The sequence below is a fragment of the Bombina bombina genome, chromosome 2, assembly GCF_027579735.1.
Source record: "Bombina bombina isolate aBomBom1 chromosome 2, aBomBom1.pri, whole genome shotgun sequence".
Classification (NCBI taxonomy): Eukaryota; Metazoa; Chordata; class Amphibia; order Anura; family Bombinatoridae; genus Bombina; species Bombina bombina.
In genome coordinates this window covers 484,178,691-484,201,578 of record NC_069500.1, presented here as the reverse complement: position 1 = coordinate 484,201,578, position 22,888 = coordinate 484,178,691, and the positions used below count along the sequence as shown (strand labels likewise).

Below are 22,888 nucleotides of genomic sequence, written 5' to 3'. Positions count from 1 at the left end.
AAAAAGGGTGAAAAAAAAATTGTAAGAAGAATAAAAATGCAAAAGTTTAGGAACTGGATAGATTTAAAAAAAAAAAAAAAAAGTGGGATGGAGAAAAGAGGAGTATTGACAGCTAAATTATATATATATATATATATATATATATATATATATTCATTGAAGTTTGTTTTTCCTACCAACACGATGCAAGAAGAGCTTGGCTTTGGGGGGGAAACTGTAGTTGATAACGTTGTCCAGCATGGGAATGTCAATGCCTCGAGCAGCAACATCTGTGACCATTAGAGCACGCACCTTTCCATGAAGGAACAAACCCAAATTGATCTTCCTGGCTGTCTGATCCAGAGAACTGTATATGTGAGAGCAGGGGATGCCCTGCATGTCCAACAACTATGGGAAAGAAGAGTGAATGAAACACAATTTAAGGGACACGAAACCTTAATTTTTTTTTCATGATTCAGATAGAGAATACAATATTAAACAAATTTCCAATTTACTTCTATTACAGAATTTGCTTAATTTTTGTGGTATCCTTTGTTGAAGAAGTAGAAATGCAATACTGGGAGCTAGCTAAATGCACTGGGTGAGCAAGTTAGAAAAAGCATATATCTGCAGCCACCAATCATCAGCTCCTGAATCTACCTATTTATCCTTTTCAACAAAGCATATCAAGACAACAAAACAAATTAAATAGCAGTAAATTGAAATGTTGCTCTATCTGAATCAGGAAAGAAGAAAAACATTGGGTTTCATGCCCCTTAAGTGAAAAAAAAAACAGATCAACCAAAATCATAGAAAGAAACTGTGTGGAAAAAAAAAAAAAAAAAAAAAAAAAAAAAAAGATAAACCCCCCCCCCCTCCCCAATTTTGGAAGACTAGATTGTTGACATTTGGTAAACCCATACCTTGCTAGTTATAAATAACTAATCTCTTATCTTATGACCAGCCACTCACCTCTCTAAGATATTCAGCATGATGTTTAGTTGCCACAAACACAACTGTCTGTTCTTGTGGTTTCACCACACAACGCAAGAGATGCAAAAGCACAGCTGGTTTTTCTTCTTCTCTCATGTGAAAGAAGGACAGCTGAGGGAAGGGAAAAATGCTCAGTCTTATCACTCTCAGTGTCTTACAATTCTACTTCTAAGTCATAAGGATTTACCTTTAGTTGGTCACTTAGTTTAGTGTCAACATCCAGACGGACCAGAACAGGCTCAGTAAGACCTAATAATAATAATAACAACAATATGGTTGAAAAGGACTGAAACATAAAATGGTAAAAGGTGGAGATAAAAAAAAAAGAAAAAAAAAGAAAAGAAAAAAAAGAAAAATGTATCCACAGAGAAAAGGTCTGAAAATTAAAATGGGAAAATATTAAGTGTTTAGAGCAGGGCCTTCCTTGACAAAACCAGGAGCCAGTGAGCCACTGGTTACTAGAATTCTACCCCTGGCTCCTAACTTTTTGGGTTAATCTTCATATATCTATATACAATTACCACTGTCTGGCTCCTACATTTTAAACAGATTTGTCAAGTACTGGTTTAGAGGATCTTTAGCAAATATGAAAACATTACTTTGTTCCATACTCTATGTAACCCAAGCAATTCAACACATCTCTAACGGGTCTGATCTGATTACCTGGATAAGTATTTACCTGCACGGGCAAACTCAAGAAGCATCTTGGGGAGAGTGGCAGAGAACAGCAGAGTTTGCCGAGTATCTGGAAGACGAGAGATGATCTCCTGCAATTGTTCTGCAAAGCCCATTTCAAAAAGTCTAACAAGGGAAAAAGACAAAATTTGTAAGTAAATTATGAGTATAACTGGGCAGGAGACTCTAAACTAATCACTTACCTGTCTGCTTCATCAAATACCACATATTCCACACAGCGCAGCTTAAGATTCATTTCCACTGCCACATGCATCAAACGACCAGGGGTGCCAATGATTCTGTTAGCAGAAAATAAAAATGGTCAATTAAAACATATAGAAAAATGGTACACAGATTTGAGATTAGGAAAGAGTCTGTTCAGACAGAATCTAGCCCCCCTGAAAATTCATTTTTAACGGTTTAGCTAAAAGAAAGAACTTACATGTCTGGATTTTCATGCAAAGCAGCAAACTGATCTTCCATCCTGTAAACAGAATATAGGAAATTATATTTTGGGGGGATAAAAACAACAACATACTGTAGTGATCATTAAAATGGGGAGTGGTATACCCATGTAGCTGCAAATTATACTATGTCCTGCACAGGAGAGTCAACATGCTGCAGCTCAGAGAATGACTAACACCCACAAAGGGGTTACATATACAATTTAAAAGGGACACTAGTGTTAAAATAACAATTACTCCATTCACTTAGAACATTTTATTTTTGCATTAGAATGTCCCTTCACTACCGGGAATTTCAAAGGGAAAAAAAAAAAAAAAACTTGCCTTTTTGCTATCACTCCATTTAAACAGAAATGGAGCCTTGTTTTTTTTTTTTTTATTTACCTATCAAATCTATACATATATTTTAGTAGATAACCCAAGGTATTGATCTAGGCCCATTTTTGTATATTTCCTGCCACCGTTTCGCCAGCAAATGCAATCATATTATAAAAAACATTTGTAACTTTTTCACAAACTAGGTTTTTTCACTGAAATTATTTACACACAACTAATGCAGTCAAAGACAAATGTAAAAGTTTGTCTGGGATCCCCTTTGTTCAGAAATAGCAGACTTGCATTGTTTTTTTGGTAATTAAAAGGCCCCTAATTACAGCTGTGCAACAAACTTCTGAAATTCCCGACATTGAAGGTGTTAAGAGAACCTTACAAGCTAATTTTAGCATTAATGTAGAGATTACCCTCCCAAACAGAAATCTACCCTAACAACCTCCCCACACACACACACTTGTCACCACCATTTTAGGTACTGGCAGAGAGTCTGCCTGTATGCAGTGTAGGGATTATAATTTATTTTTATTTTTTAAATGTCTGGATTGTAGGTAATTAAAATAAAGTTAGCGTGAGCAGTTGCGATTGTGGGCAACATTAGCTAACACTTTGGCATTAGTTCACAAAACTTTGTCTTTATACATTGGATTGTAGGTAACCCTGCTCTACCACCCACCTCCCTGTATCTCCCCCAACAGCTCTCTAACCCTCCCCCCTCACAAGATGCCGCCATCTTAGGTACTGGTTGTCTGCCACTACCTAGTTTGTATGTTTTTTTTTCCTTTTCTTTTTTCTTTAATATTTACTATTTTTTCTGTAGTGTTGTGGTTCCCACTGCCCCAACTGATTGTCAGTGAGCCCCCTCCCTTAACCCTTCTCTTTAGTGCATCGTCCCCCATCCCTCCCTCATTTCTTCTCTGTAGCGTAGGGTCCCTCCCAACCACCAGCCTCCCTCCTTCCCTCCCACACTAACTTCCAACCAAAACCAAGATCGTTACAGACTTGATCGGTTAATCTACCTTCATACGATATAGGGAGCATGATCAGCGCTCCCTTACTATATGAAGGTAGATGCCACAGCATGAGGCAGAAGGTTGGACATATTGACTAAGTCAACAGGGTTCGCTTGGCAAAATACCCTGTGATGTAGTAATTACATCCAGGTGACTTAAGGTGTTAATGGAAACCAAACACTATATATAATGGATGTATATAAAGATAAAGATTGGCCTGAGAATATGCAGATGCATTTTTAATTAAAGCAGTTTAAGTATTGAAGAAATAATTTTAAAGTAATGACCACTGTCATGTTGCAATTAAAGGCTTCCTATGTTTAAAAGCCTGTTCTTTTTATATCTTATGTCCTGTGCTGAAACCAGTTAGGGACAGTTATAACAGAGCTGGTAAGTAACAATCTCACAGGGTTTAATGCTCCATGAAAATTACACGTGCAATTAAGAAAATGTGGATTTATATTTTTAAAAGAAGAAAAACAGGGGGGACGAAATAAAAAAAAAAAAAAAAAAAAAAAAAAAAAAAAAAAAAATCAAACTTACCTGTCTCCCCCCAAAATGAGAGCAGTTTTCAGTCCAGTAAATTTTCCCAGCTGCCATGAAAGAATATTAGCGTTAGTACCACTAATAAGACCAGCAATTCAGTCTATGTTTGCTCAAGAGTCTCATACCTCCTTGGTGAATTTCAGGGTTTGCAGCGCCAGTTCTCGAGTTGGTGAAAGTATAAGCCCGCGGACTCCTGTCTGGGCACTGTGCGCTTTTAACTTCTCAAACATGGGGATAAGGAAGCAAGCCGTCTTACCACTTCCTGTCCTAGCCATAGCTACTACATCCTTGCCATCCAAAATGACGGGGATTACCTAGTAGAGAGGTTAAGCAAAAACTTGATACAATTCTGTATATTAATTTCAAATCAGCTTTACGCATTTTGAAGCATTTAGTACAAAATAGGAATGTCCAACAAAGTGAGAAATGCTACCATGTTAGACAGTAAAACAATAACAGGTGACTCACCTTTCTCTGGATTGGGGTGGGCACCTTGTAACCCCTTTTCATCACTCCCTTAAAGACAGGGTAACTTAGACCTGGGGAGGGGACAATGAGAGTTGTTGTATACATGTGTATTCTTTGGTGCTTGTATATATATTGTACAACAGTTTAACATATATAAGTAAAGTAGAAGAACTCCCTCTCCAAGGGCACTGTAATTCATTAAATTTAGAGAGCAGCATTTACTAAAAACTCTTCTCTCTTTATCAGATATTTTATTCTTTATAAATAATTCACTAAAGCGTGCCTATCTGTTCATTCTGTTTTGAATTGCACAGAATTACACGAATGAAGCCAGAGAGGGATTTTAAAGGATATAGACACAAGTTAAGCGCTATACATTTTTTAAACTTAACATTAAAAGGGAAATTCAATTTTGAAGAACTTTCCAATGTATTTCAATTATTTAATTTGCTTTTTTCTCTTGGTATTCTTTGTTAAAAAGAATACCTGTGTGGGCTTTGGAGCCGATGAATGGTGGCTGCCCATATATTCCTCATCACTGGCTTAATGATTTTGTTAATCTAACTCCCCGTAGAGAGAATTGCAGCTCCTTCAACAAAGAATACCAAGATAATTAAACAAAATTGATAATAGTTAAAGGGACACTGAACCCAAATTTTTTCTTTCATGATTCAGATAGAGCATGCAATTTTAAGCAACTTTCTAATTTACTCCTATTATCAAATTTTCTTCATTCTCTTATATTCTTGCATTTCAAATAAAGATAACAAGTTTAGATGCCGGACCATTTTTGGTGAACAACCTGGATTGTCCTTGCTGATTGGTGGATAAATTCATCCACCAATAAAAAAAGTGCTGTCTAGAGTTCTGAACCAAACAAAAAGCTTAGATGCCTTCTTTTTCAAATAAAGATAGCAAGAGAACAAATAAAAAAATGATAATAGGAGTACATTAGAAAGTTGCTTAAAATTGCATGCTCTATCTGAATCTAGAAAGAATAAAATTGGGTTCAGAGTACTTTTAATTGGAAAGTTGCTTAAAAATGTATGCTCTATCTAAAGCATGAAAGAAAAATATCTGGATTCCATGTCCCTTTAAAAAAGGACCATTAAATACAGCAGAATTGCATAATAAAAACAGACAATGCAATAACAGCCATCAGCCAATCACAAAATGCATATATGTATATTCTGTGGACACTTGTACATGCTTAATAGGTGTGGCCTCATTAAGTGTACACATTTTGAGAATGGAAATGACCTGAATGTTATTTTTAAACTGCATTCTCAGATTCATGAAAGTTTAACTTGTGTCCCTTTAAGGCAGACAAGGCCAAGGCTAACGTGTGCACACTAGAAATGTTTAGCAATCTTTATGGTGATTAAAGCATAATACAGTAAGTATAAGTGTTTCTGTAATGTTTTACATTGTAGTGGGAAGTTACTTACAGTTAGACCCTGAAAATAACTGTCAGATTTTTTTTTATTATTTAAATGAGACATTTTAAAAGATCTTTGTATATGCATATCCCGTATTTGAAATATACTATAATTAATTATAATAAATATTTGATATTTTTATTACTGAAGAGGAAAAAAAACAAACAAAAAAAAACTGTAAAACATTTTTAACCCTTTAGAAAAAAAAAAACAAAAAAAAAAAAACATAAAAGCCTTACACCCACATGGGTTCATAAAGCGGATTATAAGAAAACACGGTTTCTAATAAACACACCACCATATATTCTTCAATGGCTTCTGCTCGGTATAATCCTAGCAGCAAACTTATATCGAGATTGCAGTCAACTTTCTTATTGGTTTCATTAAAAAAGGGCATTTTAAAATGTATTTCAGATTTTTTCTTTAAAAAAAAAAAAAATATATACTCAAGTCCCTGACCCAAATAAAGCAACATTTGCTTGTCATACATCAGAGGTGTGTCCCTCTCCACCAGTAAAGCAGTGGCAACTTTCCTAATCAGCCAATAAGGATTTGTACAAATCTAATAGTGCAATATTAGTTTCAGTAATTAAATCCGATTTACTTAAAAAGGAAGTGAAACTCAATTTACTTTTCTTTCATGATTCAGAAAGTGTGTGCAATTTTAAACAAACGTTCCAATTGACTTCTATTATCTAATTTTTGCATTGCTGTTTCTTTAACAAAGCATACCGAGAGAATGAAGCAAATTGGAAAGAAGTTTAAAATGGTATGCTCTATTTAAATCATGAAAGAAAAATGTTGGGTTTCATTTTCCCTTTAACCCCTTAAGGACCAAGGACATACAGAGTACATCCTACATAAACTGTCACTTAATGACCAAGGACGTACCCTGTACGTCCTCAGGGTTTTCAAGTGCTGGAAGTGATCGTGATCGCTTCCAGACGCTTTTAGGGTATTGCAGTGATGCCTCCATATTGAGGCATCCTGCAATACCCTTTCTTAAAGGGACATAAAACCCAAATTTTTTCTTTAACCCCTTGAGTGCTAATGACGGCTCGGAGCCGTCACAGAGTTTCCCACTCTGGTGCTAATGACGGCTCTGAGCCGTCACAGAGAGTTTCCCACTCTGGTGCTAATGACGGCTCAGAACAGTCATTAGCACTCTCCCAACTTGAGGGAGATCTGGGGTCTCCCAGTCGCTCCTACCCCGGCGATTGGTGCTGCATAATGAAAGGCATCGCCGGGGCTTCCGTTTTGCGTGGTGACGTCACGCGCAATAAACGTGATGACGTCACTGTGCAACTTTATTTAACATTAACAATGTTAAATATAGGAGCAGGGGGCATGCTGCTTAGAAGCCTGTATCTCAGGCATCTAAGCAGCTACAGACCCCCAAGACTCACCGTTGGAAAGGTATTCGCCTAACCTTTCCAACAGTGTAAGTCTTGGGGATCTGAAATAAATAAAAAAAAAAGTAAAAAAAATACATATTTTTAAAAATATTAAATAAAAAACCCTTTAAGAAAACCTTAGCACCCAGGTGGGAAAGTGCTTAGCACTCAAAGGGTTAATGATTCAGAAAAAGCATGCAATTTTAAACAACTTTCCAATTGACTTCTATTATTTAATTTGCTTCCTTCTCTTGTTATCCTTTGCTGAAAGTTTTATCTAGGTAAGCTCAGGAGCAGCAAAGAACCTAGGTTCTAGCTGCTGATTGGTGACTGCATATATATATATATATATATATATATATATACACACACACACCGATTGTCATTGGCTCACCCATGTGTTTAGTTAGAAACCAGTCATGCATTGCTGCTCCTTCAACAAATGATAACAAGAGAATGAAGTTGTTTAAAATTGTATGTTCTACCCTCTCTGCATCGGCCAACGATGGTGCCAATTGTTGGTGGGAGAGGAAGTTGGGAAGGGTATTGAGGGGGGGCAGCTACACTACAGAAAAAGTTTGAATTAAAAAAAAAACAAAAAAAACCCCACACCTTTTAATTTTATACTGGCAGTGACAATAGTGAGGTGGGGGAGGGAAAGGAGCTGTTTGAGAGGGGTCAGGGAGGGATTAGGGGGTGGGATGAGTCAGGTGGGAGGCTGATCTCTACACTAAAGCTAAAATTAACCATTCAAGCTCCCTAATTAACCCCTTCACTGCTGGGCATAATACAAGTGTGGTGTGCAGCGGCATTTAGCGGCCAAAAAGCAATGCCAAAGCTATATCTGAACAAAGGGGATCTTAGAGAATAATTTACAACCATTTGTGCCATAACTGCACAAGCTGTTTGTAAATAATTTCAGTGAGAAACCTAAAGTTAGTGAACTTTTTTTTTTTTTTATTTGATCGCATTTGGCAGTGAAATGGTGGCATGAAATATACCAAAATGGGCCTAGATCAATACTTTGGGTTGTCTACTACACTAAATCTAAAATTAACCCTACAAGCTCCCTAATTAACCCCTTCACTGCTGGGCATAATACAAGTGTGGCGCGCAGTGGCATTTAGCGGCCTAATTACCAAAAAGTAATGCCAAGGCTATAAATGTCTGTGTTTTATTTACAAAGGGGATCCCAGAGAAGTTGGGTTGCTTACATATACATACATATATACACATGCGTAAAGGGTTATTCAGAGATTCCTACCAGATATCAGTGTTACAATGTAACTTATGCACATTTAAAAAAAAAAAAAAAGGAAATTTATTCTTACCTGATAAATTTGTTTCTTTTACGATACGATAAGTCCACGGATTTCATCCTTACTTGTGGGATATCGCCTCCTGGTCAGCAGGAGGAGGCAAAGAGCACCACAGCAGAGCTGTATATATAGCTCCTCCCTTCCCTCCCACTCCAGTCATTCGACCGAAGTTAGGAAGAGAAAAGAAAAGCCAAGGTGCAGAGGTGACTGAAGTTTAACAAATTAAAGACCTGTCTTATAAAAACAGGGTGGGCCGTGGACTCATCGTATCGTAAAAGAAACAAATTTATCAGGTAAAAATAAATTTCCTTTTCTTTTACAAGATACGATGAGTCCACGGATTTCATCCTTACTTATGGGATACAATAACAAAGCTATAGTACACGGATGAAAGGCAGGGACAAGACAGGGAACCTAAATGGAAGGCACCACTGCTTGAAGAACTTTCCTCCCAAAAACAGCCTCAGACGAGGCAAACGTATCGAATTTGGAAAATTTGGAAAAAGTGTGAAGAGAAGACCAAGTCGCAGTTTTGCAAATCTGTTCAACAAATGCATCATTATTGAATGCCCATGAAGAAGCCACCACCCTAGTGGAATGAGCCGTAATTCTTTCAGGAGGCTGCTGTCCAGCAGTCTCATATGCAAAACGGATGATACTCTTCAGCCAAAAAGAAAGAGAGGTAGCCGTAGCTTTCTGACCCCTACGTTTCCCTGAAAAAACGACAAACAAGGAAGACGATTGACGAAAATCCTTAGTCGCCTGTAAGTAGAACATCAAGGCACGGACCACGTCCAAATTATGTAAAAGCCGCTCCTTCTTAGAAGAAGGATTAGGACACAAGGAAGGAACAACAATTTCCTGATTAATATTCTTAGTAGAAAAAACCTTAGGAAGAAAACCAGGTTTGGTACGTAACACCACCTTATCGGAATGAAAAATAAGATAAGATAAGGAGAATCACATTGTAATGCTGAAAGCTCAGAAACTCTGCGAGCAGAAGAAATAGCAACCAAAAATGAAACTTTCCAAGATAACTTAATATCTATGGAATGCATAGGTTCAAACGGAACCCCTTGAAGAAAATTAAGAACTAAATTCAAACTCCAAGGAGGAGCAATTGGTCTAAACACAGGCCTGATTCTAGTCAGAGCCTGACAAAAAGATTGAACATCTGCCAGACGCTTGTGTAGCAAAATAGACTAAGCAGAAATCTGTCCCTAAGGAACTTGCAGACAACCCTTTCTCCAAACCATCTTGGAGAAAAGACAAAATCCTGTGAATCCTAACTCTACTCCACGAGTAGCCCTTGGATTCGCACCAATAAAGATAATTACGCCATATCTTATGGTAAATCTTTCTAGTAACAGGCTTACGTGCCTGAATTAAGGTATCAATGACCGAATCAGAGAACCCTCGCTTAGATAAAATCAAGCGTTCAATCTCCAAGCAGTTAGCTGCAGAGAAACTAGATTCGGATGATGGAAGGGTCCCTGAATGTGGTCTTTCCTCAAAGGAAACTTCCACGGTGGCTGAGATGACATGTCCACCAGGTCGGCATACCAAGTCCTGCGAGGCCACGCAGGAGCGATGAGGATCACCAAAGCCCTTTCCTATTTGACCCGAGCAATCACCCGGGGAAGGAGAGCAAATGGAGGGAACACATAAGCTAGGTTGAACGACCAAGGTACTGTCAACGCATCTATCAGTTTGGCCTGGGGATCCCTGGACCTGGACCCGTATCTCGGAAGCTTGGCATTCTGACCAGATGCCATAAGATCCAACTCCGGCCTGCCCCACTTGAGAATCAGGTTGGCAAATACCTCCGGATGGAATTCCCATTCCCCGGATGAAAAGTCTGCCTGCTCAGAAAATCCGCTTCCCAGTTTTCCACTCCTGGGATGTAGATTGCCGACAGATAACAAGAGTGAGCCTCCGCCCACTGAATTATCTTGGCTACTTCTGTCATCGCTAAGGAACTCCTTGTTCCTCCCTGATGATTTATGTAAGCTACAGTCGTGATGTTGTCCGACTGGAATCTGATGAATTTGGCCGAAGCCAACTGAGGCCAAGCCTGAAGCACATTGAATATTGCTCTCAACTCTAGGAAATTGATGGGAAGTAGAGACTCCGATCAAGTCCACACACCCTGAGCCCTCAGGGAGTTCCAGACTGCTCCCCATCCTATCAGGCTGGCGTCCGTTGTCACTATCACCCATGAGGGTCTGCGTAAGCATGTCCCTTGGACCGATGATCCGGCGACAACCACCATAGAAGAGAGTGCCTTGTCTTCTGATCTAGATCTATTTGAGGAGACAAATTTGCATAATCTCCATTCCATTGTCTGAGCATGCTCAGTTGGAGAGGTCTGAGATGAAAACGAGCAAACTAAATGATGTCCATTGCCGCTACCATCAATCCAATGGCCTCCATGCACTGAGCCACTGACGGCCGAGGATTGGACTGAAGGGATCGGCAGGTATTCAGAATCTTTAACTTTCTGACGTCCGTCAAAAAGATCTTCATGGACAGAGAGTCGATTAGAGTTCCCAAAAAAGGAACCCCTGTTTGTGGAACTAGTAAAGTCTTTTCCAGATTTACCTTCCACCGGTGAATCCTCAGAAAGGACAGAACAATGTCGGTATGAGACTTTGCCAGTTGATAAGACGACGCCTGGATCAGAATATCGTCCAGATAAGGCGCCACTGCAAATCCCCGCGGTCTTAGAACCGCCAGCAGAGATCCCAGAACCTTTGTGAAAATTCTGGGTGCCGTGGCCAGACCGAAAGGAAGGGTCACGAACTGAAAATGTTTGTCCAGAAAGGCAAACCTCAGGAACTTGTGATGATCTCTGTGGATGGGAACATGAAGATAGACATCCTTTAGATTCACGGTAGTCATAAATTGACTCTCCTGGATCAATGTTAGAATGGTCCGAATAGTTTCCATGTTGAAGAATGGAACTCTGAGAAACTTGTTTAGACGTTTGAGATCTAAAATGGGTCTCCTTTTTGGGAACTACAAACAGATTGGAATAAAACCCCTGTCCCTGTTCCTGTATTGGAACGGGACATATTACTCCCATGGAAAAGGAGGTCTCCTACACAACGTAAGAACGCCTCTCTTTTTATCTGGTCGACAGATAATCGAGAAAGAAGGAACCTTCCTCTGGGGGAAGAATTTCTTAACTCCAACTGATACCCCTGAGACACAATTTCTAGTGTCCAAGGATCCTGAACATCTCTTATCCAAGCCTGGACAAAGTGAAAAAGTCTGCCCCCTACTAGATCCGGTCCCGGATCGGGGGCCGACCCTTCATACTGACTTGGTAGCAGCAGCTGGCTTCTTGGATTGTTTACCTTTGTTCCAAGACTGGTTGGGTCTCCAAGAGGACTTGGCTTGTGAGTCTTCCTGTTTAGGGGAAGAGGAAGAGGGCACTCCCTTGAAATTGCGAAAAGAACGAAAATTACTCTGTCGCCCTCTTTGTTTGGACTTTTTATCCTGAGGGAGGAGGTGACCCTTGCCTCCCGTGATGTCTGAAATAATCTCCTTCAAGTCAGGCCCAAACAGGGTCTTCCCCTTGTAAGGAATAGCCAAAAGCTTAGATTTAGAGGATACATCTGCAGACCAAAGACTTTAACCATAAAGCTCTGCGGGCTAAGATGGAAAATCCTGAACTCTTAGCCGCCAATTTGGTAATCTGAAAAGTCGCATCTGTAACAAAAGAATTAGCTAACTTAAGGGCTTTAATTCTATCTTGTATTTCTTCCAAAGAAGTCTCAGTCTTAAGAGATTCTTCTAGAACATAGATCTTCTTGAGAAGACCCTCCAGTTTTTTATCCATAGGTTCTTTGGGTAAGCGGACTACTATTCCTATTGAGGATAGTTGTGCTTTCAAAGTGGATATAGCTCCCTCCACCTTAGGCACCGTCTGCCAAGAATCCCGAATAGCGTCAGCAATAGGGTACATTTTCTTGAAAATAGGAGAAGGGGAGAACGGGATACCCGGTCTCTCCCATTCCTTGGCAACAATTTCTGAAGTTCTCTTAGGAACAGGGAAAACGTCAGAATAAGAAGGAACCTCTAAATATTTGTCCATCTTACTCAGCTTCTCTGGGAGGGACCACAATTGGATCACAGTTGTCCAGAGTCAACAAAACCTCCCGGAGTAACAGACAGAGGTGTACAAGCTTAAATCTGAAGGACATCTCATCCGAATCCGTCAGGGGCATGGTACTTCCCGAGTCAAAAAAAGTCCCCCCTCAGACAGAGCTTCCATACCCCCCAATTCAGAGCCCTGGGAGGGTACATCGGAAATCGCCATCAAAGCATCAGAAGTTGGATGGACCACATGGGCCTCTTTCCTACTGCGCTTGCCTTGCAGTACTGGCAAAGCACCCAACGCCTCTGAAAGAGTAGATGACATCACCGCAGCAATATCCTGCAGGGTGAACGCTGCAGACGCCGTTGAAGAGCAAGGTGTCGCCTGAGTGAGCGGTAATGGCTGTGACGCTAGGGGAGAAAGTTGCGGCATACTCTGAACCTCTTCAGTAGAATCCTGAGCAGCATCCGCTTGAGACATACTTTTATTAGAAAATGTGTTCTCTAAACTGTAAAATCCTTTAAGTGCATGAAGGACAAAAAGTAACAGGGGGCTCCACATTTGCATTCAAACATAATGAACATGTAACGCTCTGAAGATCCATAATCCTATTTGTACAAGTATGATTATGGTACTATTAAGTATAATCTCCAAAAAACAAAATCCCAATCCGTTTTTTTTTTTTTTACATCAAAGCAATGAAAACTCAAAGTTCTATGCTCTAGACAAAAACCCCAATTTATGCTTTACAACATATCCAGTACTTGGGGAGAAGGTTGGAAAAATAAACTTGAAATAAACTTTAAACACCAGTGCACCTCGCCACAGCGCCTACCTGCCCCCACGACACACTGACACAGACTGCCAAACTCCCGGACGCTTAAAACCGCCTGCTTTTAACTATAACCATGCGGTCTCAATAAGCGCCTGGAAGCAATGTCCTCTGCCGGAAGAAAGTGCGCAGCTTCTAGACGCATCCGGTCTGAAGCGCGCAAAGACTAACCCCGCCCCTCGTGGGCGGCAATCAGTGAGAGGACCTCCGGCAAAGAAAGTATGGCCGGGAAGAAAAACAAAACAAGCGACCGCACCTATAATCTAAAACTACGATTGCTTACTCAGTACTGCTCACAGCAGTTAACACACATTGTCAGTAAAACATTGAACACAGCCATTACGGAGCCACAGCTCCAGAATAAATCCCCAGCGTCATAAACAGCCTTTGAATAAACGTAGTATCACATTAGGAGCCTGTCAGTTTCTCTTAATTAGCCCCACTACATGACACTTGTATGCTTTCAAACGTCATACCCCTTGCAGAGTCCGGTTTGACATACAGTAAACACAAAGATTAATCCCCATACAGTAGGCACCAACTACAGCCCTTTTTCTGAGTTAAGAGTGTCCCAGAATATAACAGCTGCACGTACCTGAAAGCTGATGGACAGCATAATCTTCCACATTCAAGAGGTCCTGCAGTTCCCTCCTGTAGAGCTGTGGAGACGTACAGGGTCTTAGTTAAAATATGCTAAGACCATCATGTAAAAGGGCAGCACACATAATGGGAGGCACAGAGAGAATTGAATCCCTTCCAGTTCCCATTGCTTTAAAGCCACCTGTTTGGCTCTACTCTAGAGGCTGACAAGGAATACGGCTACACGCTAAGTAAAATAGCACAACACTGGTACCATTTTAAAAATAATAAACTCTTGATTGAAGAATCTAAACTAACACCTCACTTTACCTCTTCCTATCACTAACACAGGCAAAGAGAATGACTGGGGTGGGAGGGAAGGGAGGAGAGAGATATAGATAGATAGAGAGATATAGATAGATAGAGAGATATAGATAGATAGAGAGATATAGATAGATAGAGAGATATAGATAGATAGAGAGAGATAGAGAGAGATAGAGATAGAGAGAGATAGAGATAGAGATAGAGAGAGATAGAGATAGAGAGAGATAGAGAGAGATAGAGAGAGATAGAGAGAGAGAGAGAGAGATAGAGATAGATAGATAGAGAGAGAGAGATAGAGAGAGAGAGATAGAGATAGATAGATAGAGAGAGAGAGATAGATATAGATAGATAGAGATAGATAGAGATAGATAGATATAGATAGATAGATATAGATAGATATAGATAGATATAGATATAGATAGATATAGATAGATATAGATAGATATAGATAGATATAGATATATAGATAGATATAGATATAGATATAGATAGATATAGATAGATATAGATAGATATAGATAGATATAGATAGATATAGATAGATATAGATAGATATAGATAGATATAGATATAGATAGATATAGATAGATATAGATATATAGATAGATATAGATATAGATATAGATAGATATAGATAGATATAGATAGATATAGATATAGATAGATATAGATAGATATAGATAGATATAGATAGATATAGATATAGATAGATATAGATAGATATAGATAGATATAGATAGATATAGATAGATATAGATAGATATAGATAGATATAGATAGATAGATAGAGATATAGATAGATAGAGATATAGATAGATAGAGATATAGATAGATAGAGATATAGATAGATAGAGATATAGATAGATAGAGATATAGATATAGATAGATATAGATAGATATAGATAGATATAGATAGATATAGATAGATATAGATAGATATAGATATAGATAGATATAGATAGATATAGATAGATATAGATAGATATATATATATATATATATATATATCTGCTGTGGTGCTCTTTGCATCCTCCTGCTGACCAGGAGGCGATATCCCACAAGTAAGGATGAAATCCGTGGACTCATCGTATCTTGTAAAAGAAAAATGGTTTGGAAATAGCAAAGTGCTACTTGTACTTATTGCCCTATAACTTGCAAAAAAAAGCAAACAACATGTAAACAATGGGTATTTCTAAACTCATGACAAAATTTAGAAACTATTTAGCATGGGTGTTTTTTGGTGGTTGTAGATGTGTAACAGATTTTGGGGGTCAAAATTAGAAAGTGTGTTTCTAAGGAGATCTAGTGACAGCCGCCTGAAGACAATCCAGTAGTACTGCGAGGTACAGCAAAGCCTGGTCCAGGAAGGTTTTTGCACAAAAGAGAGGAATCGGACATTTCCAAAGTTAATACGCAGATCTGGTGGACATATGCAAGTATACGCAAGTATATAAAAGAAAAGATAAGAAATGCTTTGACCTACATGTCTCTCCTCTGCTTTGCTTTTTCTTTCCCCCTATCCTTTCGGACATAACTGGCCTGTATTTTTTTATTTCCCTCTGAGCTGCTGGAACTATAACTCAGGTCTGTTGCCAATTTTTGTCCATTCTAGAGAGCGCTAAATATAAGGCAACACGTAACATTCTCTGGACTTTCTCATTGTGGCATTGGATACAGGGTTGAAAGGCAGAGGAAGATAGGAGGGAAGAGCAGTCCTCCCTGGAAAGTTATAAATATAAATCCACAGTCCTGAAAAATTTAGCTTGAGAGAAAAATGTAATGGTTTAGAAAGTCTAGATATTTTACAATACAATGTTTGTTGTCTAGGAGATGTGTTTGGTTAAATAATATAGCCGGAGGTATTGGCAACAAGGTAAAAAAGTTATATGCAAGAGAGCTGAGTGCCTAAAGTGAACTAGGCAAAAACAGGTTGCTTTTATTTTTTTGTCTGTTTCTAGCCTAATTATCAAACTGATACGCTTTAAACTGCTTTTCAAATTGATATGTTAGTTTAAAACATGATGTAAGGAGTTATTACAAGAAAAATTTCAGTCTCAGTTAAAGAGATGGATGGGTGGTCAGGAGAACAACGGGTGATTTAAACTTAAAAGGTTGTCACTTCACATAGGTTTGCTTCACAACCAAGGTTTTTTGCTGTTTTTTTTTTTTTTTTTTTTTTTCCACTTTTGTTGTTTTATTTGAGGGGAAGAGGGTTAAAAGAGGGAGAAGGAGGAGAAAAAAGGAGAAGAGAGGGGGAAGAAGAAAAAAAAGAGAAAAAGGAGGAATAGTATATACAGGTTTACTATTTAGACAAACACACAACACTACCTGTAAGCACAGACACACAAAGTTTATGGTCATATTACTCTAAGGAAAGAGTTAAAGAAATCAGTCACAGAATTCTAGCTACTACACTGTACATGGATAAATTTATCACGCACAATAAAAGTCACTCCCTGGCCATGCCTCCCAGGCAAAAAGATAAGAAAACAAGGGTTTCAGATACTCACATAGAAAGTACTCCTGAGCCGATAATGCAAAAAGATGATATTCAGCTCTTAGTATCCCAGATGTCTGAAATTTTCCTGCCTCAATTTGAAATGCTTAAAAGCCAAACAGCTAACATAATGACAGAACTTAAACAAATTAATAGCCGTCTCACAGAAGTTGAAGACAGAGTATCTAGCAATGAGGATATAATTTATAAGCAGGAAAAAATCATAACAGACAATAGTAAGACACTGAGTAGGCTACAAGATAAAATCCATGAGTTAGAAGATCGATCAAGACGTAATAACTTGAAAATTATAGGTTTACCAGATAAGGGCGAATTTCCAGACTTAATAACCTTTGCTAGTATTACCCTACCCAAGGCACTGGGTATCATATCCAGTGACACGCCAATCTTAGTCGAAAGGGCACACCGGCTGGGTATGCCCAGAGACAACCTAAGAGATAAGAATTACAACAGGCCGGTCCTCGTAAAATACTTAAACTATCAGGATAAGAATAGTATCCTGAGGGCATACAGGAAAACAGCAAAGTTAGAAATTAATCAAAACAAATTATTGCTCTTTCAGGATTTTTCCAGTGACACGTCAATGAAAAGAAAAGAGCTAGCCCCCTACTGTACCAGGTTAATTAATGCCGGCCTGAAGGCTAGATTAACATATCCTGCAAGGATAATAGTGGAGGAAGCGGAGGGCAATGTTACTCTGGTTAACACAGAAGAAGTGAGAGACTTTTGTAAAACTAGGCAAATAAGGTAAAACAAAGGGTTAAAGAAGAGACCTTAATTGATTATAATCTTAGTTTTAGGGGTCTTATGTTGTTTTATAAATAATGTGGAGGTGCTTGTTTTCTCTTTTTTTTTTTTTTTTTTTTTTTGCGCTTTGTGTTCTCTCCCTCGCTGCAGCTCTCAGGAAGTAATGATAGAGGGAAAATGGCAAGGATATAAAAAATTAAAGGGCTACTAATAAGATGAGGAAGATCAAATTTATTTCATGGAATGTAGGAGGGATAACAACCCCCAAAAAAAGAAAGCTGATAATTAGGCACTTAGCTAAATTTAAACCTGATATTGTCCTATTGCAGGAAACACACTTGAAAAACACTGAAGCTCAGAAACTCAAATGCAACTGGGTAGGACAAGTAATAGCATCAGACTGTTCTAGGAGGAAACGGGGGGTCGCTTTCCTATTTAATAAAGATTTGGAATATAATATCCGAGAAAGTCAAATAGATTTTAATGATAGATGGATAATTTTAACAGTGGACATTAAAAAAATAAAATATGTAGTGTGTAATGTATATGGGCCTAATGTCAAAGACCAACTATTTTGGAGTGACATGACGGCAAGATTAATGCTGAAAGAAGATCCAAATATAATTCTTGCTGGAGATTTCAACTTAACCCCTATACAATCATTAGATAGGTTGTCTCACAGACAGAATAGAAGGCCTATGCAAAATTCTCAAATATTTTTCCAAATATGTGAAGAACTAAGTTTACACGATATATGGCGGGTGCAGCACCCCGGGGGAAAAAGTTTTACTTGTGAATCTCAAGTACATAGATCTCTCTCGCGCATTGATTTTTTCCTAGTCTCAAATGCTTTATTGCAGGAGGAGATATGTACAGATATCGGTGAAATTATAATATCAGATCATGCTACAATATTTCTGGAGGTAGGGGTATGTGATCAATATATACGGGGGGGAAATAATTTTTTTTTTCCAAAGCATATGATTAATGATGGACCCTTCCAAATATGGATAAAAAATAAAATGGCGCGAATATTGTGTTAACAACCAAGAGTATGCTAACAATTACGAAATATTTTGGGAAGCAGCCAAAGCATATCTAAAGGGAGAGATTAAATTATATATGATTACTTTAAAAAAAAAGATCATAGCTCGCGAGATTCAGTTAACAAAAACTGTTGCTAGGGCGCTTCACAACTATACAAACAACACTCTAAGGAAATATTGGCTAGAGTATAGAAAGGCCAAACAAGAAAGAGACTCGTTTCTCTTAGCTAAAATGATAAAGCAAGAAGCCAGAGTAAACTCTGCTTATGGTGGTAGATATGGTAAATCAGTGAAGTATCTGTCAAAGTTAGAGAAAGTCAGGAACCGGAAGAATATAATTGAGAATGTGATAGTAGAGGGTCAAAATTACACACAAACCGAAGATATTAGTAAAGCTTTTTATGGATATTATAAGAATATATATGCCTCGAAAGCTATAGATAAAGAAGCCAGCAAGACATTTTGGACCTCTATTACTTGTCCACAGATTACTGCAGATCAAGTGAAGGGATTGAATTTGCCTATTTCCCCAGACGAGGTCATAAAAGCGATAGAGGCAACGAAATTGGGCAAGGCACCTGGACCAGATCAAATACCGGCCGAGTTTTACAGGCTCCTAAAATCAGAAATTGTTCTTATTCTAACTTGTTTATTCAATGAATATTTTATGGAGGGAAAATTAATGTCAAGGTTTTTCTCCGCGTCAGTCATAACACTTATACCAAAAAAAGATAAAAAATTTAACAGATCTAGGGTCATATAGACCTATCTCCTTGTTGAATATAGATTACAAATTGTTAACATCTATAATAGCGAATCGTCTTAAGGAAGTACTCCAAGAAATTATCCACCAAGACCAAGCGGGTTTCATGTGTAATAGATCACTTACTAAAAACATCAGAAAAGCATATACGCTAATAGAATATTTTTGGAACAAAATTAATAAGGAGAAAATAACATACCAAGATGATATTGCTATGGTTATGATTGACGCGGAGAAGGCATTTGACTCCATAATATGGGATCATTTATATGTGGCCCTGACAAAATTTGGTTTTACAGGAAAGCTGATAGAATTTATCAAAACTATATACAATTATCCAATCTCCTCAATAGCGATTAATAATACCCAAACTCCTTTTTTTAAAATGGAGAAAGGCACACGTCAGGGTTGCCCACTGTCCCCCCTTTTATTTAATTTGGCCATTGAACCCCTGGCAATCTATCTACGCCAAGAACTCGAGGGGATAAATATAGGCGAACAGAAATTAGTTTTGTCACTCTATGCAGATGACCTATTATTATATTTTAAACATACATATAAAAATATTCCCATAGCGTTTGGTGCTTTAGAACTATTTAGCAAAATCTCAGGCTATAAGGTAAACACAATTAAATCCGAGATATTATGGATATATAAAAAGAAGGATAGTAGGATTCAATATGATCTAAAAGAGGTCGAGACTCTTAGATACCTTGGGATTATACTACATAGAGATCCAAACAGTTGGTACAAACTTAATTTTACTCCTTTTTTTACTAATATTAAAGCTAAATTACAACGTTGGGCATTACTTCCAATTTCTCTTTCAGCTAAAATCATAATGATAAAAAATATCTTGTTCCCACAGATATTATTTGTAATGAATAATCTCCCTCTATTTATTAAAGCAAAAGATATTAAAATATTTAACCAGGCCTGTGCTAAGTTCCTTTGGAATAAGTCAAGACAGATGATTTCGATTAAAAAACTATCTCAACAGAAGGAACAGGGTGGCTTAGCTCTCCCAGACATTAAGTCATATAACTTAGCTATCTTGGCACGCTATGGGATAGACTGGCTGCATGCTGGCAAGGCATTGACGAATTTTAGTCTAGAAGAGACTATTATATACCCGTTTTCTTGTAAAACAATTCTACATTGTGTTAGTGTCCAATTACCAAAAAGTATAAAATTGTACACCAGTATTTATAATGTAGTTAAAGCCTGGCAACTTCTATGCTCTTGGCTTAAGATTAATTTCCACATATCATCTTTTCTATTGATCAGAGGAAACCCTGAGTTTCCACCTGGGTGTTCTTATAAGCCATTTAGAGAATGGGACAATAAAGGGCTCTCTAAGATAACACAGCTCTTAGATGAGCAAGCCAATATAAGAACCTTTGAAAGTATTGTCAATGAATTTAATCTTTCCAACAAACATTTCTTTGCCTATTTACAGCTACGTAATTTTTTGAATAAGAAATTACAGCTTGGAAACTGGTCGGAATGTTTTGCTGAAATTGGAGGGTATATAAAGTTATATAAACAAGGAAAACACTCTATTTCGCTCTTATACAATATCTTGCTGGCTAAGCAGGGTCAATTATACTCTGAGCAACACATCTCTCATTGGTCGAGATACTTTGAAGGAGTTAATCATGATTTAATTAAAAAAAGTATTAAATGGTTGGTGAAAGCGCCCCTTCGTTCCTCCTGGCATGAATCCCACCTAAAATTACTCAATAATGCATACATCTCACCGAAAAGATTAGCACAGTGGTCGCAGGACAGTATGGGCCTCTGTTATAAATGCTCTTTGCCCTGGGCAGATCTGTTACACTGTTTTTGGTATTGCCCGAAAGTGTGGCAATTCTGGCAGAAAGTTAATTTTTGGTTAAACAAGCTGGACTCAGAGTATTCTATTTCTAACCCAAAAATGATTGTTTTCTTAAATCCAGGAGGCCACAATGCTGACCTGATTAATACAATTATACTAATTGTCCGCAATCTACTACTAAAAAGCTGGAAACACAGAAAAGCCCCCTCTTTCATTAGATTTTTGGAAGCTGTAAAACAACAGATTATTTTTGAACAATATAATATTTCTATAATACATAGCAAACAAATTCAAAGATTCTTTAATAAATGGACCAAAATTATCCAAACATATCCGCTTAACATACAGTATATTCTTACTAAAGAGTTACATAGAACAGAATATTTTGAAGGCTTAATTTTGAGAGAAGTGTTCCCAGTGGCATGGTTCTGAGAGCTTATGGCGGGGGAGAGGTAACAAATTTAATAAAAAAAATTTTCTCTTCTTTCTTCTTCTATACGCACCAGAAAAGTGGCAGAATAGTTTTTTTTTGTTTTTTATTATTTCTTTTCGCTTGGACAAGTATGCATATAAACAAAATTAATGTTTTGTATGATGTACTGATTAACTGATCTCTTTATTATGCATGTACCTTGATTTACCCTGCGCGGTGCACAAACGTGAGCGAATGTGCTCTTTTGTTACTTTTCACCTTTTTCTTCTGTCAAAAATTAAATAAAACATTTAAAAAAAAACAAAAAACAAAAACAAAAAAGAAAGTGTGTTTTAATTTTTTTCCATCATATTTTATCATTTTTTATAGTAAATTATAAGATATGAAGAACAAAAATGGTATCTTTAGAAGGTCAATTTAATGGTGATAAAAATGGTAAATAATGTGTGGGTACAGTAAATGGAAAATTACAGCTAAACATCACAGAATTTTTTTAAAAAAAATAGCCCTGATCCCAAATGGTAAGAAAATTGAAAGGTGCTGTGGTCACTAAGGGGTTAACACTGTTTTAGGCAAAAGAAAAAAATATTTCCAACGATTTTTGAGTGCAATGTCCCTTTAAAAGGGTATATAGTACTAGCATCTGAAGTGCACAATGAATCATTCCAAATACCATTAGAAAAAATGTTGCAATAAATTTGTTTGCAAAAATGCATGACTGCTAGAGTGGTGACTTTATATGCATGGGGCCATCTGCTGATATGGAACTAGCCTTGCACATTACCTGTACTTTTTAAACCCAGAAAGCTAGTGACTAATATATCTTAGAAAATACAATATCATATAGCCAAACTAATTTTTGCATAACCACCATTACATTGCTACTTTCAAAAAGCTTTTGAAAGAATCAGCTGGACATACAGAAACGTAACCTTTCAACAATTTCAGCTCACAGTCAGAGATTTAACAGTTTGATAAGTCTTGCATTCAACTTCTCAGGTATCAATCAAGATATGACACATAATTCCCTGCCATTCCGTCATCAATGAAGAACAACATGGGTCTGGCCACCATCCACCCCCCACCC

At 37.8% G+C, this 22,888-nt stretch overlaps 1 protein-coding gene across 1 annotated transcript in view; it reads right to left on the bottom strand.

The window, feature by feature from the left end:
* DDX54 (DEAD-box helicase 54) overlaps positions 1 to 22,888 on the bottom strand; it is a 138,741-nt gene that overhangs the window by 108,418 nt on the left and 7,435 nt on the right. The window contains exons 3-11 of the mRNA XM_053702164.1: positions 4,469 to 4,539; positions 4,126 to 4,314; positions 3,998 to 4,047; positions 2,090 to 2,131; positions 1,851 to 1,946; positions 1,652 to 1,773; positions 1,160 to 1,221; positions 952 to 1,083; positions 177 to 387 (exon numbers count right to left, since the gene is read on the bottom strand). Of these exons, the coding sequence (XP_053558139.1) occupies positions 177 to 387; positions 952 to 1,083; positions 1,160 to 1,221; positions 1,652 to 1,773; positions 1,851 to 1,946; positions 2,090 to 2,131; positions 3,998 to 4,047; positions 4,126 to 4,314; positions 4,469 to 4,539 (975 nt within the window). The remainder of the gene's footprint in view (positions 1 to 176; positions 388 to 951; positions 1,084 to 1,159; positions 1,222 to 1,651; positions 1,774 to 1,850; positions 1,947 to 2,089; positions 2,132 to 3,997; positions 4,048 to 4,125; positions 4,315 to 4,468; positions 4,540 to 22,888) is intronic.